Genomic DNA, 17495 nt, shown 5'->3' with positions numbered 1-17495 from the left:
TGTCTCACTGAGAGGATAGCTACACTGGGGCCATCTTAACACATGGGCACACTGGGCAGTTGCCCGGGGGACCCACGAGTATAGAGGCCCCATGCTAACCTATGTATGTTGTGACTTCCTGAGTGGTTGTGTAGGGGCGCCAGTGCACAGCTTTGCCCAGGGGCCTACAATGCTTTCAATACGGCCCTGAACTGCACCACTTGAAAGAGAAACCTGGTCTCCATTTTACCTGCTTAGGACCAAGTCCTACTCTCTGTTAGCCTCGGGGCATCTGATCTTCCACCAATGGTAGTTCTCTGGCTAATGGAGCCTGTGCTGGTATTTGGAAGGTTGCTGGTTTGAATCCTGGTAGTGCAGGGAGGAGTGCTACTCTGTTGAGCCCTTGAGCAAGGCCCTTACCCTGCAATTGCTCCAGGAGAGTTGTTCAAATAGCTGACCCTGCCCAAAGGCTTCTCTCTCCCTTTCTTTGTTTCTCTGGAGAATAAATTAGGGTATGTGAAAAATGACAAGTTCCTAATGCAAGAAATTGTATATGGCAAATTAAGTGAATAAAAGGCCTCCATGGCCTTAACCTTTTATAAGAAGGATCAAGCATTTCTGGTACTTGAAAGGTTATTAGCCCTATAAAGGAGAAATGGAAAATGGATTACCACAGTCATGCACTTTTATGTACTTTGTTTATAAAACAATTACTGTATGTGGGAGGTAGATAAACACATTTTAAAATGTCTAAATAGTGAAATTCAACAATTTAGACATGAAACAATAACATCCAGGTATACCACTTGGAGTTTACTACAGTGGGTTTGTTTAAATATGCTAAAGATGGAAGCCAGGAAGCACCTCTTAGTAGAAATGGTTATAGGAATTGAAACAATCTGCTGAGTCAGGGTGATGATACGCCTTTAGAACTTATAAAAATGTCTTGATGAGATATTTGGAGAATTTAGCTCTTAGCCAAATAAACAGTCATGATGGAGTAAAAGGCCTCTTGTTATTTATCAATCTTGTCAAGTTTTAGCCTTCCACCTGCTCTAATAATCTTATGATATATCAGATACTTTGTTTCCTCCAGATGCTCTTGATGCAAAAACACACCAGTTAACTGAACCTTCAAGTATTAGCAGTGCTGCTGAGCTTACGTGGTAGAGGCAAATGACTGCTACCTGAATTAGATGACAGATTATCTTAGAGGGTCATATAGAAAATTGTATTGTTAAAATTGGTAGTCTCTATGTATTAGAAACGTATTAGAAGCACATGAGAAAAGTAGACACTATATTTTATTAAGCATTAAGATGTAAGAGTTTGAATTTAAAAGCATTATGTCTACATATTTTTTATTATTTTGTATGAGCTAGAAACCACTAATAGTTTATTAAGTCAAAAGCTAGACGTGCAGGAGAGCTGGAGAAAGATGGGCGCCTTGCTTAGAGAGAGAATGTGAACTCTTTGGCTGTAAATTATTGTAGCAAGCAAGAATAGTCCTTATCAAACAGGTAAGATAGACAGAGCAGGGTTTGACACCCCCTAACTAAGAATTATTGGTGGCATCAATTAGAGGCAGGACTAGAGCAATGGAATGCTAGGAATCAGATGAGGATGAATAATGCCTTGTGTGATAAGAATTGTAATAAATGTAAGCATTGCTTTTAGTTGTTTGCTCATTGTTCCATCTTAAACGAGTTGGTATGCACGCAATACAGTAAAGCTTAATTCTGCTGTCTGTTCTGAAGTCTCTGAGTTGCCTTCATTGGGGCTGAGGACACCCATGCTGCTAATCTGCTTCAACAGATCCTCAGCCCGTGATTCTTAACCTACTTTAAAATCCAACGGCCTCAGTCTATGTTGTATTGCATCTGCATTATTTTATATTATACTTTCATTGGCACGACTCTGAATACAGTAAGTTTAAAATGTATGGCTGCATGGACACTTCCAATTAAATCAATTTACAAGTTACAAGTGCATTGTAAAACAGTGAACATGATCCTACAGTCAGCATGGTTGTGGGGTACATTGGTTCCTCACTCAAGGAGAAGAACTGAACTGATATCTCAATGGTTTACTAAACCATAGCCACTAAGCCACACCACCTGAATATCCTGAATGTCTTAGTAATGTGATTCCACTTCATCGGATGGGCTCAAACTAAAAAAAAAGTTATATGTAATCTATTGAATAAAGAATATGCACTGAAAAATGCCTTGAGATGATTTTGGCTATGTATTTTTTTATTAATACTTCTACATAATTGATTATTGTCCCTTCTGCCCTCTGCACTTTCTGTTCTGGTGGAGGATGTTCTTGCTCTTCTCAATAATAATAATAATCTCTATATTATAAACAAATCTTGGGACAAGACAAGACTTTTTTTCCTGCGACGTGATGTGATCTTTTGAAGAGAGACAGAGTAGAAAGACAGAGATACAATATCACGTCCCGCAAGACGGTCAAGTCACGTCAGACTTACAGCCTTCTTGAAGCAAGTCCTGTGAGATGGTTCTTTAGCAAGTCGCACCCTACTTACAACCATTTTCAAACAAGACTACGATCATCTAACCTCTCAGTTGCTGGAATGCTTTTGGCAGACACACTTCCTGTGTTCTCTTTGTGCCAAGAGATTTAACCACGCCCGGGGCCGGAAAAAGACAAAGTAGAACGTCAAAGAATTCAAAAACGTTGGAGCGATACACATGCAGAGCAGGTTAGAGATAATGAAGTAGGAATATTCGAAAGTCTCAAAAAATGATAGTAAAGATCGCATTAGCGCAAACATATGGAAAATATTACTTGGTGAAATAACGGAACAGCGAAAAAAGATTGAATAGTGTTCGAGGATGTCTGGGGGAGAAGAGAGACAAGGCATTGAGACAAAAGGACAGCTGCTGTACATGCTTTTAAACATTTGAAGCGTCGCACGAGATGCAGATCATGTGACACAGCAGCAGCAGCAAGCCAGGAGCTGATCAAGCAAAGAGGAGGTAAAAAAAAACCTCTATTTGTTTCCCATTGTATTACCATTCAGCACCCCTTTTCACAATGGCACGTAGTGTGGGGGGGAGGGATTGGTGAGCAAAGCGAGCAGGGGGCAAAGCCCCCTGGTAACAAAAATAATAATAATAATACATTTTATTTATATAGTTCCTTTCCCATGCTCAAGGTGTTTACTCTTTGATACCCCTCAATTCTGAATATCTTCATTCTTCCACCCATTTTTCTAACGTGCATAATCTGTTCAGGCTCACTGGGGGCCACTGCCTGTCCAATCAGCTTTAGACATTTGGTGATAATCAGGACTGGATGGGGGACAAATCCATTGCAGAGCACACTTATACACACATTCTTACTTACACTGTTCCAAATCTGAGTCAATAATTAACTTAAACCACCTTTTTTTGGAAAATGGGAAGAATGCCCACACAAACTGTAAATAGAAAATGAGCAGGCCTAGACTGGATCTCTGAGGCAGCATTGCTAACCACCATAGCACTGTACTGTCCTTCATATTTCCATGCTTCTGCCTAATTTACATTTTTATATGAATTAAATAACTAAGTGCATACAATAATAAATTCCACATCTGATTTGTGCTCTTTCTCACTCTGACAGCAGATGGAAAAGTAGATGAATATAAACAAATCTGTTACAATGGCAAGGAAGAGGTAAGATAAACAAGAGTTTGAAAATGTACCGATTTAAAAATAAAAGAAAAAATAAGACATATAAAATTAATATAAAAGTTTTTGATAATAAAGGCAGAGTAAAAATAGGTTATAGAGAAAAATTAGGGAAAAACAAATTAAACATTGAGTTTGACTCAAGTCTTACTAACCCGATGCCAGTAGTAGCTTGCCCATCTTTGCCGTGGTGCAGACCCCCTAGATTCAGAGCTGGGTTTTTATACTTCTCTTGTTGATATCTTCAGTCTTATCAAACACAGCTGCATTAACAGTATTGACCTGAGATAATGCCCTAAAAAGAAACCTTCCAAAAGCAGATTGAATTAATGCTATCAACAGTTCTGTATGTTTATATAAGACAATATTATCTTAAAACTCCACTTGGGATTATGAATTATGATTGTATAGTTTGAATGTATCAACTGCAATTTAAAGTACATTTTACAGAGTATTTAGATTGAATTCGTAAATATTTGGTGTTGTCTAGAGGTGAAATATTATTAGAAACAAAATTCCATTTGTGTGTCCGCTTGCTATTTCAGTTCCTGATGGTGTCTCAGTCAGTTAAATGCTATTTTATGTGACAATCAATGGTCAGCTGAGAGCACTGCTTTAATTTATGGTTCAAAATGTTACTTGACTTGCTGTTCAAATTAAATGCCAGTCCTTATTTATAGTGACTGAAAAGACAAGACCAGGGGGTCAAAAGTCAAGAACTGATGTGTTGAACTTCTCACTTATAGGCTGACAAAGCTAGGTTTGACCACTTTTATGAATAAACAAGAGCAATACTCTCATGACCAATAAGCATTCAAAAATTTTATAACTTAAAACAAAATCAAAACACCAAACGAGATCCCAGATTCAGGAAGCTTTGAAAGTTAAGCTCAAGTTTATCCAAGGATCTTTTGACATTTATTACACTCAGAGGTCAAGTAGACTGTAGCAGATAAAACGATGCAAGAGAAGCTGCAATGGATTATTGACTGAAAGAAGGATTTATTGATTATATGTAACACTTCTTATCACAGAACATTAGCAATGAAAAAGACAGAAACAATAATAAAGACATAGTACTTTAATTCTTGTTCTGTCTGTTAAAATGGACACCAATTGATTTAAAAGAAAGTGCTGATAACTGAGACTAGTGCCAGAAGTCTAAAGGAGTCATACATGTTTTAAAGGTGCCCTTTTAGTGTTTGTGCAAGTAAGTGGATTATATAAGTCTAGGACATTATCTCTGAGCTGTGACTTTCCACCACTATTTTATCTAAGTGAAGAGATTATCAGCAAGGATATTATGTGTAAGTCTAGTTTGTGTGATTTTTATTTCAATGTGAAGGGTATGGTGGTGTCTGCCTTCAATGTGTTTGTACATATGTACATGTCTTTTTAGCCTCTATCTATTTATTTATCTATCTAGAATATTTTGAATTTATATTTTGAGGTGGTGTATATGAGCAATTGTGGGTATGAGTAAATGTGTCCTGTGATGGACTGGCGTGCCATCCAGAGTTGGTTCTTGCTCTGTATTCAGTGGTGTCAGGATAAATTCTGGCTCCCTGCAACTCTGTATTGGAATAAGTGGGTTTGTTAAATAGATAGCTGGATAAATGGATGTTGAAGTCATAGTGATCCTGAAACACATAAGGTGTTGTGGAAATCAGACAACAGTATTGCCTTTTCTTGCCCCCACAAGGCCCTTCTGTTCCATTAATCAAATCAAGAAATTTTGCTCCCAGCTCAGTAGCTACAGTTGTGTGCCAAGAGCCAGGTTAGTTGCTCATGCCAACTATTATTTGACATGTGCACAAATTGTAATCTGGAATGTCATTTTTTTTTTAATGTATAATTATTGAATGATTCTAAGAACATGTAATGAAAAGTGCAATAATTATTTTAAACAGGTAATCTTTACCTCATTTAATGACAGCAAAATATGGAATGCCTGAATTTCGGTTGGGGGCGGCACGGTGGCACAGTGATAGCGCTGCTGCCTTGCAGTGACGAGACCTGGGTTCACTTCCTGAGTCCTCCCTGTGTGGAGTTTGCATGTTCTCCCCGTGTCTGTGTGGTTTTTCCTCTGGGTGCTCCGGTTTCCACCCACAGTCCAAAGACATGCAGGTTAGGTGGATTGGCGATCCTAAATTGTCCCTATTGTGTGTGTGCCCTGCAGTGGGCTGGCACCCTGCCCGGGGTCTGTTTCCTGCCTTGCGCCCTGTGTTGGCTGGGATTGGCTCTAGCAGAGCCCCGTGACCCTGTAGTTAGGATATAGCAGGTTGGATAATGGATGGATGAATTTCAGTTGTAGCCACTAGGGGGCATATCAGAGCAGCAAATCCCAAACACAACTAAAGCAACACAGTTCCAGGTTCAAATAAAATTATTTTATTTATAAAAATTCTTTAACAGGCTACTTTCAATCAGTCCAGTCCAACACAGCACAACACAATGCAGTCCTTTATTTCTCTCTCCTTCCACTCTTCCCTGGAAAGCCTTGTCCACCACCTCCTGAATCCAACTCCCTGAGTGAGCCAGACTGGTTTATTTTATGTTGGACCAGGGAATAATTCTGATGCCATAGCATTGAATCCAGGGAGCACTTCTAGATCTGATGGAGCAGCTATAAAGTAGGGGCAGTGTCCCCTAGCACCCACTAAAGCTGTCCCCCTCAGACTACGACTCCCATGAGCCCAAATTGGGGGCACAACAGTTGTGCACTACCACCTAGTCCACTGAGGGGACTCTTTGCCCCCAAAGAACAGTCACCCATTGTCCTTCCTTTATCCCTTCCTTCACATCTGAGTGAGGGAGTAGTACTCATTCTTCTCATTGATCTCTCCAGAATGGTGTCCTTCTGGCCAGATAAGGTATGGCCTTCTATCCCGAAAGGTGGCTCAGTCCACAATGGAAGAATGGAAGATCTTATTTAGGATATTGTAGAGTGCATGTTCATATATCTGTGCACAGGTTATGATGATACTTATGATTTCACAACTTGCATGTATATTCCCAAACAACAGTAATAAAGCTACACAAATGTGGAAATGAATGCATTGACCAGTGTATCAAATATCCATCCATCCATCCATTTTCCAACCCGCTGCATCCGAACACAGGGTCACGGGGGTCTGCTGGAGCCAATCCCAGCCAACACAGGGCACAAGGCAGGAAGCAATCCCGGGCAGGGTGCCATATCAAATATCAATAATATCAAAAACTGAATATATAGATAGCAATAAATGCACACAAGTAATTCCATTTTGCAAAGAATACAGATTTGCTAATGGAGATGTGACTGTTTATATACCATATTACTGTATTCATTTTTGGACACATTTTCAATGAGCAAGTGCCATTTCCTTTCTGTCCATCCTTCAGCAAATGTTAGATGGTTTTGGTATTTATTTATTGTCCGCATGTTTTTGACATGTCCAAGCATATGTTACTTGGTCTGGAGCTTCAACAGAATAAGCTAAAGTAAAATTTATTGATGCAGAAAAGCAAGGAAAAACAATTGCCAATGATGACAGTGTGTTTACTGAAAATATTACAAATAAGGGAGTATGTTATGCCTAAATGTTATTTAATTAGTTACATAAGCATAAAAGTATTAACACAACAAGTTACACATATTCATAAAAACATGTAAGCATACTAATTATTTATTTTCTTTTGCACTTATCGCCATACAGTAAGTGCTGTGCACCCATATAATATTACTGCCTTCATTCCATGGATAGCAGGACGTGATATTAATGGCTAGTATGACCGAATCAGCTCATTTTGCTGGAAAAGTCATCCCATCATGTAAGTGACTTTGAAAAGTTCCACAAAATTTGAAAAAAAAAAATTGATGCCAATTGTAGGAATGACAAACAGAACAAAGACAAAGAGTAGAGAACAGACTTGGGAGTCTTGGTGAAACCTATTTTAATAGTGAAAAACTAAAAGAAAATCAGAAAGTGTAACTCAAATCAAATGTGGCCACTGCCACAAGCAGATACTGTCAATAACTGATGAGACAGTTTCCTGAGCAGGAGGTGCATCTCCCTCAGTTGCAGGTCCAAAGATGAACGACTATTTCCAGTCTTTGGCTGTGTTGTATAAAGGACATTCCAGAAGACGAGGGAGGATGAAGTGAAGTCAATCAACTTTCTAGCAATCTTTATGACCATGAAGGAAAAAGGAGAAGGAGTTTTCAAACATGCGCCTTCTTGGTGTGAAGAGGTATCTCTTACCTTATCGGAGCCCTGAATGTGTCCTCTTATACTATCAAAGTGTTTCTTTTCTTTGTTGCTAAAATTCAGGAGTGATTATGGTATTAAAGTTTTTAAATAAATGACATGTCCTATGCAAGGGTTTGTTGTCTGCCTTACAGGTCAATGATATACAGTTTGCACTAGAGAAGGATATTGGGATGATACCACAAACATACTGTTTGCCATCTTCCTCTACAGCTGGAAGAACCTTGACCCAGAAGTGGTCCTTTGAACTTGCCTTCGACCTTTGATCTTCAGAGTTTTTAGTTTTGAAGAAACACCAAGATGGACAGACCAGCGGGTGACAGTGAGCAAAGAACATATGCCACAACTGACTATGAAATTGAAGTCTGAGGTCCCAACACTTATTATGTCTATTGTTGTTTTCTTTTACAGAAACATACAGTGCATGCATTCTAAAACCCAATCAATCCAATCCAATTCATTAGAACAGGGAGCCATAGCATATCTTAGCAGGAATGGATGCAAGGCAGGAAACAACACAGCAGCAGTAGTAGTACTGATAGTAGTATGATCATCATGGGTACAGTGTACAGTCAAATTCTTCTTTATATGTTCAAGCAGCATGCACCATGTTTCCATTCTTGTACACCATGATAACTAAGGATATAGACAGTGTTACGCACGTGTGATTAGGATGCAGCTAAAAGGACCAACTGAAGGTAATTCCACACCAGGCCATAGGGTGGTGGGGCACACTAATCCTGTCTCTGTTATCTGTGCAGATCAAAAATGGGAAATTCTGCCCGATTCAGCTACCGGCCCTAAAGACATCACTTCCAGCTCTGGCTATGTCACTTCCATTTCTGGCCTTGAAGACATCACTTCCGGCTCTGTCACTTACGGTTCCTGCCCTGAAGACATCACTTCCTGGCAGACACCTTAAAACCCACACCACTTCCTGCTTCCAGTCAGTCAAATGTTGGACTCAAGCCTGTGTATATCTCTGCAACTTAATTTGCCTTTTGCAGGCAGGGCTTAAGTATACGGGTGGCTGCACCAAACCTTTTTCTGTGTGTCAAGGCTTTTTATTTCACAACAGTAAGACGTGAAATGGACTAGTTAACTGGTAGGTAGGTAGGTATATTGATAAATATGAAAAGGCACAATATAATAGATAGATAGATAGATAGATAGATAGATAGATAGATAGATAGATAGATAGATAGATAGATAGATAGATAGATAGATAGATAGATAGATAGATAGATAGATAGATAGATAGATAGATAGATAGATAGATGTACCCCTTACCCCAAATGTGGAAGAATAAACAGAAAACTAGAAGCAAATTCCAGACACAGACATGAGGAGAACATCCCACAACAGGACCAACTTAGACTCAGTAATTAATATAAACTTATCATCTTTGGAGATGTAACAAGAAGGAAAACTATGCAAATATTCGGAGAACATGCAAACTACACATAAACAATGACATGGTAGAGGATATGAACTCAGAATGCAGGGTCTGTAAGAAAGTAATGCAAACCATTCTGCTACCTTTTGATAAATTTATGACAAAAATGTAACAACCCAATGAATCACTAGCTATGGTGCAGGCCAATCTAAAACTGACTTTTCCTTACCTGAATTTATTATCAAACATTTATAACAATCTTTATGTCCAAAAAAGTTTACAGAAAACATATTAAACTTACAATTTTTAAAAAATATTTTATTAGTAGCCAGAAAGCATCTCTTACATGTTTTACATAACTATTAGTATTCAGAAAAAAAATAGTACAAGTCAGCAATGTGTATCAACATAAATAGTCTTACAATATTTCAAAAATGTTACAGAATTTTACCAATCTTTGGGCAGAAGGCAGGAAACAACACCTAGACAGGACAAATGTCCATCATGTGGTGAACACACACACAGCTACTCATCAGGGATAATTCAACAGCACCAAATCACCAAACCTGCATGTCTTCTGACTGTGGGAAATCAGAGCACCTGAACAAAACCCATACAGACACAGGGAGAACATATAAACACAACACAAGGCACATTTGAGACTTCCCTAGTCTACAGGTTGAAAGGCAACATCCTTACCACTGTGCCACTGCAATTTTAAGCTGTTAGGTATTTCTTATTTATAAACATGAAACATTTTCAATATTTTTAAACTCAAACATTTTTTATTTGTAAAGCACTCTGAGCTGCATGTTAAATGTACAGTATGAAATGTGCTATACAAATAAACTTAAAAAATTATTTTTCTGATCCTCACATATAGTATTGCCAAATATTAATAATTTTCAGAAGAAGTCTTGAAAACTTTATTCCATGTATAACATTCCCTTATTTGATAAAATCAGTTTGTTAAAATTGTAAAATAATAAGTTTATTTTAATTTATTAATGAAGTGAAAGGAGGGGATATTTTTAAAAAACTGAATCCAAATGTGTCGTGATGTATGAATCACAATTTGAGAAGCCCTTTACGAAGTCAGAGAGATTTCCAGGATAGTGTAGTGACTAATGCTGTGCTTGATGAGCTTAGATCTTCTGAGAAAGCAGATGGGTAACTACATTATTAAGTTCAAGAGTTTATGAGTGTATTTGGTCCTTTTTTTACAATTAAAGTTTTAAACAAACCACTTGTCTTGTCTTACGACAGGAAACGTTCTGACATTGTCAAGTAATTTTCCATAACTGAAGCTGAATAGTTATAGTTTGTTTTTGTCGACTAAGTTGTGGTCATGACTTGGATTTTCATATGGGTCATGCAAGTTTGGATGAAGGCAGCTGTTGAATCACTTCAATGCTCTAGTAATCATTTATGTTGATATGTACCACAATTAAAGATAAAAAGGGGACTCACACATAAGTTAGATTAACCGTGACTCAGGTCTGGATTTCAAGAATAGGCAGCCTCACCCCTAATAATAGGCTTTTAGTTCTTTAATATTCAAATATTTATTAAAGAATTCAAAAAAGATGCCATAAACAAAGCAGTGTCAAAATAGGAAAAATATGTTTGCCTTTGTGGCAAACAAATCCAAAAATCCATACATCAAGAAACAGCACACTGAAATGATAGCAGGGATCAAAAAACAGGAAATTTCAACAACAAAAGAAGAATGAAATGAAAAAAAACATGAATCCAAATCAGCAATGCCAAATCTGCTGTGAGACCAGCAACTTCCCCGTTTATCCTGCTGGAGCAGCCCTGAGCTGTGTAGTCAGGTGGCCTTGCCTTCATGGACTCTACATACAGGGAACAAGGCAGCTGAAAATAATAAAGCCAAATAATACATTCAATGTTAGCTTAATATACCATTACACAATAACTAATAAACACAAAAGATATTAATAATATTAATATTAAAGAATATTTAATAAACAAACTTGAACAAGGACAACAACATTAATTTTCTAAGTGTTCTGTTAGGGGAAAAAAATCTAGCAGCAAGTTGTTTTGCTGTGTTAGGGTCCTAGGGTGACCCTATTCTCCCCTTTATACTATATCATTTAGGCCTTAAGACAATATCTTAAATTCCATACTTTAACCACACTGTCAGCTATTGTAGGTCAGCAATTCCTTTTAAATGAGAATACATGTCTGGGGACAATCCATTAAAAACTGTGTAACAAATAGTGGCAAAAGTCTGCACTGCAAAGGCTACACCACCAGTGTTTCTTCATAAAACATCCATCCATCCATCCATCCATCCATCCATCCATCCATCCATCCATCCATCCATCCATCCATCCTCTTCCGCTTATCCAAGGTCGGGTCGCGGGGGCAGCAGCTTGAGCAGAGATGCCCAGACTTCCCTCTCCCCGGCCACTTCTTCTAGCTCTTCCGGGGGAATTCCAAGGCGTTCCCAGGCCAGCCGAGAGACATAGTCCCTCCAGCGTGTCCTGGGTCTTCCCCGGGGCCTCCTCCCGGTTGGACGTGCCCGGAAAACCTCACCAGGAAGGCGTCCAGGAGGCATCCTAATCAGATGCCCGAGCCATCTCATCTGACTCCTCTCGATGTGGAGGAGCAGCGGCTCTACTCTGAGCCCCTCCCGGATGACTGAGCTTCTCACCCTATCTTTAAGGGAGAGCCCAGACACCCTGCGGAGGAAACTCATTTCAGCCGCTTGTATTCGCAATCTCGTTCTTTCGGTCACTACCCACAGCTCATGACCATAGGTGAGGGTAGGAACATAGATCGACCGGTAAATTGAGAGCTTTGCCTTATGGCTCAGCTCCTTTTTCACCACGACAGACCGATGCAGAGCCCGCATCACTGCGGACGCCGCACCGATCTGCCTGTCGATCTCACGCTCCATTCTTCCCTCACTCGTGAACAAGACCCCGAGATACTTGAACTCCTCCACTTGAGGCAGGATCTCGCCACCAACCCTGAGAGGGCACTCCACCCTTTTCCGGCTGAGGACCATGGTCTCAGATTTGGAGGTGCTGATTCCCATCCCAGCCGCTTCACACTCAGCTGCGAACCGATCCAGAGAGAGCTGAAGATCACGGCCTGACGAAGCAAACAGGACAACATCATCTGCAACAAGCAGTGACCCAATTCTGAGTCCACCAAACCGGAACCCCTCAACACCCTGGCTGCGCCTAGAAATTCTGTCCATAAAAGTGATGAACAGAATCGGTGACAAAGGGCAGCCCTGGTGGAGTCCAACTCTCACTGGAAACGGGTTCGACTTACTGCCGGCAATGCGGACCAAGCTCTGACACCGGTTGTACAGGGACCGAACAGCCCTTATCAGGGGGTCCGGTACTCCATACTCCCGGAGCACCCCCCACAGGATTCCCCGAGGGACACGGTCAAAAGCCTTTTCCAAGTCCACAAAACACATGTAGACTGGTTGGGCGAACTCCCATGTACCCTCCAGGACTCTGCTAAGGGTGTAGAGCTGGTCCACTGTTCTGCGACCAGGACGAAAACCACACTGTTCCTCCTGAATCTGAGGTTCGACTATCCGACGGACCCTCCTCTCCAGAACCCCCGAATAGATTTTTCCAGGGAGGCTGAGGAGTGTGATCCCTCTGTAGTTTGAACACACCCTCCGGTCCCCCTTCTTAAAGAGGGGGACCACCACCCCGGTCTGCCAATCCAGTGGCGCTGTCCCTGATGTCCATGGGATGTTGTAGAGACGTGTCAACCAAGACAGCCCTACAACATCCAGAGCCTTGAGGAACTCCGGGCGCATCTCATCCACCCCCGGGGCCCTGCCACCAAGGAGTTTTTTGGCCACCTCGGTGACCTCAGTCCCAGAGATGGGGGAGCCCACCTCTGAGTCCCCAGGCTCTGCTTCCTCATTGGAAGGCATGTTAGTGGGATTGAGGAGATCTTCGAAGTACTCCCCCCACCGACCCACAACGTCCCGAGTCGAGGTCAGCAGCACACCATCCCCACCATATACAGTGTTGACACTGCACTGCTTCCCCCTCCTGAGACGCCGGACGGTGGACCAGAATCTCCTCGAAGCTGTCCGAAAGTCGCTCTCCATGGCCTCCCCAAACTCCTCCCATGCCCGAGTTTTTGCCTCAGCAACCACCGAAGCTGCATTCCACTTGGCCTGCTGGTACCTATTAGCTGCCTCCAGATTCCCACAGGACAAAAGGGACCGGTAGGACTCCTTCTTCAGCTTGACAGCATATCTTCATAAAACACCTGCCTCCAATTTCTCTGGTCCATGTCAGAGGTGTGACTAGAACATCATGTGTTGGTGGGCATTTGGCTTGTCTGGGGGGGGGCAAAAATATCCATCCATCCATCCATCCATCCCCATTTTTGTAGGGGGGTCAAATAATAATAACAACATAGTTTTATATAACATATAAAAGCAAAAATTGTGGCATAAATCATAACCTATTGTTCAATAAAATTAACAGAGGCAATGGAACTTATTTTATTATTTTTGTGAACAAATATAGAACTACATCTACAAGGTAAATATCAATAAAGTCAAATATATACAACATATGAGAGCAAGGACAGAAACGTGGCTTATTGTAGTCATGGGAGGCTATAGGACATCAGTTTCCAGTGTTTAACCTGGATATTATCTACAGGACCAGTCTGCGGTTACTCTTGGCAAATTCTGAAATAAATTCATTCATGTCTAGATTTTCTGTGATGTTTTTCTCATGTGCCAGAATGACTAAATTTCTCTTCCTTGAATGCAGCATTGTTCGGCGGAGTGGACTGAGAATGCGGTTCAAAGTAGAGAAAGAGCTTTCGCATGCAGCTAAAGACACGCCAATGATGAGTGCTGTGATGCAGACATGGCACTGACATGCGAGATACTAGATGCGTGTTTGTGGAAGCCGCCACCGTCTTTTTGTAGAGCTTTTTTCCAATTAGTATAGCCATGTTTGGTGAATATGTCCTCGCGGTCCGAATTGGAAACACTAAATTTGCGGCAGGCAAAGCAAAAGCTGCCATCACGGACAACAGAATATTCAAGCCATGGTTGAGACTGATACCAGCTTGCACTAAACATCTGAGTGTCTTTCAGAATGCGCGCTTGGGATAATTAATAAAAATGGGCTATCCATATTTAAGTCAGGCAGACCGGACTGTATATTTTGTTGAAGGCAGAGGTTTGGAGTACCCGACACGGGCACAGAGCTAGAGAATTGTGTAGGCTTATCTACATTTTTTGGAGTTTTAGTTTCCGACGTGGGTGCGCTTTGCTCCATGTTGGTAGCAGCGGTGCTGGGCTCAACCATGGAGCCAGCAGCTTGCGGAGTGACAGAGGTTGAAGATGTCTGCTTTTTAATAAGCCACTTATGCATAGCCTTTGGTGTTACCAACCAGAAAATAAAAGAAGAATGGAACATATACGTTGTTTTAATTAAAGAATGCGGTCAACAGGTTCAAAACATGCTTCAAAATGTGCAGCGAAGTGAACTGTGAGCAGCACGGTGCCTGTCTAGTGGAGGAGACACTGACGGATACACCCCAAATTCAAATGGGCCGATTGGAAAGCAACTCAGTTTTGAAAATCAAATGTTATTCTTCTCCAGAGTTTTCATTGGACAGACAGAGCATTTCGCAGGGTGGGCACGGCTTGTCTCTGGGGGGGCAATGCTCACCCCAGCCCCCCCGTGGTCACGCCTCTGGTCCATGTGTTTTAAACCACTGACAGGGTTTCAGGGAGACAGCAAAAGATACCGAACAAAAGAAAACACTAAGAAAAAATAAAAATCTCAAATAATTGTTTTACATTCTTGAGTTCAGTAGCACAAGGCAATTGAAGCTTAATAATCAATTTGCATGTTGTATTGAATGCTGCGACAGAGGAGACAGAAGGATACATACACACACCTCAGCTACTGGGTTCCACACATTTGAAAAATACCTTAGTCTGCTACAATATCTTTCTGTCATTTTAACTATTGCATCACTTGATAACATAACAAATAGCAAATAGTTTAGATAAGCATTATAGTATATGGATATACATGTGTTTAAATGCAGCAGCTATTTTGTCATGGTATGGTTGCATTTCCAGTTAGATGGTATTGTTAAATTTCTTTACTTATTCGTTTACATGAAGAAGTCTAATGTTGTGTAGCCTCATATGTACATCTACTGGTGTTATTAGGCAGATTTGTTGATTTAGGTGTTTTGAGCACTGAAATCTGCATCTCCTGTGGCTCATCTTTATCAGCTCTATTAATAGCAGTCCTTTTGATGAAGTGTGACAAACCGTTTACTTCAAATGCATGTTTTGTAGTTCTGTACATATTTTCATACATATAGCTGCCAACTCTTTTAAGCTTACATTGACTCCTAGATTATCGTCAAAATGCTGAGCAACAGAACACACAGCACCTGCAACAACATATCAGTTATGTTTACCATGATAATGTTGAAAGCTAATATATAATCTGATGCTACAGACAGGTTTTTCCCTTGTATCAGGTTATTTTTATTTTAAAAACAGATAATGTCTATTTTTACAGTAACATGTGCAATGTGCTCTCTGCATACACATCCCACATTTATATGTGTATATCTATATAAATATTTATAGTACACAGTTTATCATAATCAGAAGCTTGCTCTCTATAGGACCAGGTTAACGAGAGCACCTCTGATCTTTGAAGTTCTAAATCAACACCCTACTCTGAGCACCTCCCTCATGAAGCATTGGATTGGTTTGGAAGCTGACACTCAGTGAGCTGTTTAATTGTTCCCACTCATAGTTGTCTCCAGATGTATAAAATATACGCCTGGCTTCAGCAAGACTAAGCCTTTTTTTGCATTTTATTTTAGGATTGTCTGTGTGTTTCACTATTTAAACATTAAATGAGTTTATAAAATTAAGTTAGTGGAATGATTAGTAGCTTTAATTTGGTTGTTACACTCCATGGAAAAAGTATTGTCATATACAAGATTGCCGTATGCCTTTTACAGGAAATGTTTTTAAGGGCTGTCACAAAAGCCACATAGAGCCATAGCAAGGTTTGGGGCAGCCACCCGTATATTTGGTTTCCTGGCTGCAAATCATCGTTTAAATGATAGCACTGCTGTGCACAAAGCCAAGTCCAAAACAGAACTGAGGGAATAGGAAAAAGGCGGAGGCTTTTAAAGGGGAAGACAGGAAGTGAGATCAAAGGGTTTGGGCTCATGAAGGTCTTCAGCCATTGGTTCGAGCCTGGACGTGACATCACAGGGGCTGGAGCCGGCAAGGTCTCCTTCCATAGGCTCAGTCCCGGAAGTGATGTCAAGAGGGCCAGGTGGAATCTCCCGTGAATGGTCTACAGGAAAGGGAGAAAAAGAGTCAGTGCACTCTGCCACATCCCGGTATGACTCGGAACTGTCCTTACTCAAACCCTTTAGCTGCCTCCCATGCGCATGTGTGTGACAGGGCACACTGGGAAAGGATTTAATAGCTACACAGTTGGTCACATGTTCTTCTCTTCTGCCACAGATCTAAAGGCAAAGGCCTAGAAGAAGAACCCTAGACTCTTTCCAGTGCTCTGTAATGAAACATCTACCAATAAAGGGAATCAGTGCTCAGCTGGCTCAATGGCAAGTTAGTGTTTTCTAATGTCATTTTGTGTAAACTTAAACTTAACAAAGATATGGCTGTTAAATAAGGTTTCTTTTGGTTTCCCATGTTACATCTGCTTGTTTTATTCATGGATTCAATATCTGTTTTAAAAATACTGACAGAGATTCTGCTCATTCTGGGAGAAAACTTTCGTATGTCTAGAAAAACACATGAAGAAATGGTGGGATTTGACCTATAAAAATATCATTTTTCATCTCCCTGAAGTGTGGTTCCTTTTACACTCTCCTCACTATCATTTTGCTGCTGCTGCTTTGCCTCATTTTATCCAGAAAATAATATTTTCTATGACATTTACTTTTTTCCCTTGGCCTTTCTTTCATTGCCCATAGGTTACTGTGGTGATTATCTATATATATAATTCACTAAGCCGCTGACAAGTAGCCACCCATGGAAAGCACGCAAGACAGCCACGTCCACCAACTCTAAGACCATTGGATACGACGACAACTCGCAGAGCCACGCCCACCAACTCG

General features: G+C 40.6%; 1 protein-coding gene across 1 annotated transcript in view; it reads right to left on the bottom strand.

Annotated features, from left to right (window-relative positions):
• The window catches only part of LOC114649676 (acidic mammalian chitinase-like), a 29999-nt gene extending 26040 nt beyond the window's left edge, over nucleotides 1-3959 (bottom strand). The window contains exon 1 of the mRNA XM_028799135.2: nucleotides 3836-3959. Within this exon, the coding sequence (XP_028654968.1) occupies nucleotides 3836-3860 (25 nt within the window). The 5' untranslated portion in view covers nucleotides 3861-3959. The remainder of the gene's footprint in view (nucleotides 1-3835) is intronic.
• Nucleotides 3960-17495: the final 13536 nt, after the last annotated feature.

The sequence above is a fragment of the Erpetoichthys calabaricus genome, chromosome 3, assembly GCF_900747795.2.
Source record: "Erpetoichthys calabaricus chromosome 3, fErpCal1.3, whole genome shotgun sequence".
In the NCBI taxonomy this organism is placed as follows: Eukaryota; Metazoa; Chordata; class Cladistia; order Polypteriformes; family Polypteridae; genus Erpetoichthys; species Erpetoichthys calabaricus.
Note: the sequence above shows the minus strand (reverse complement) of the source record. Positions and strands in the feature narration are given on the sequence as shown.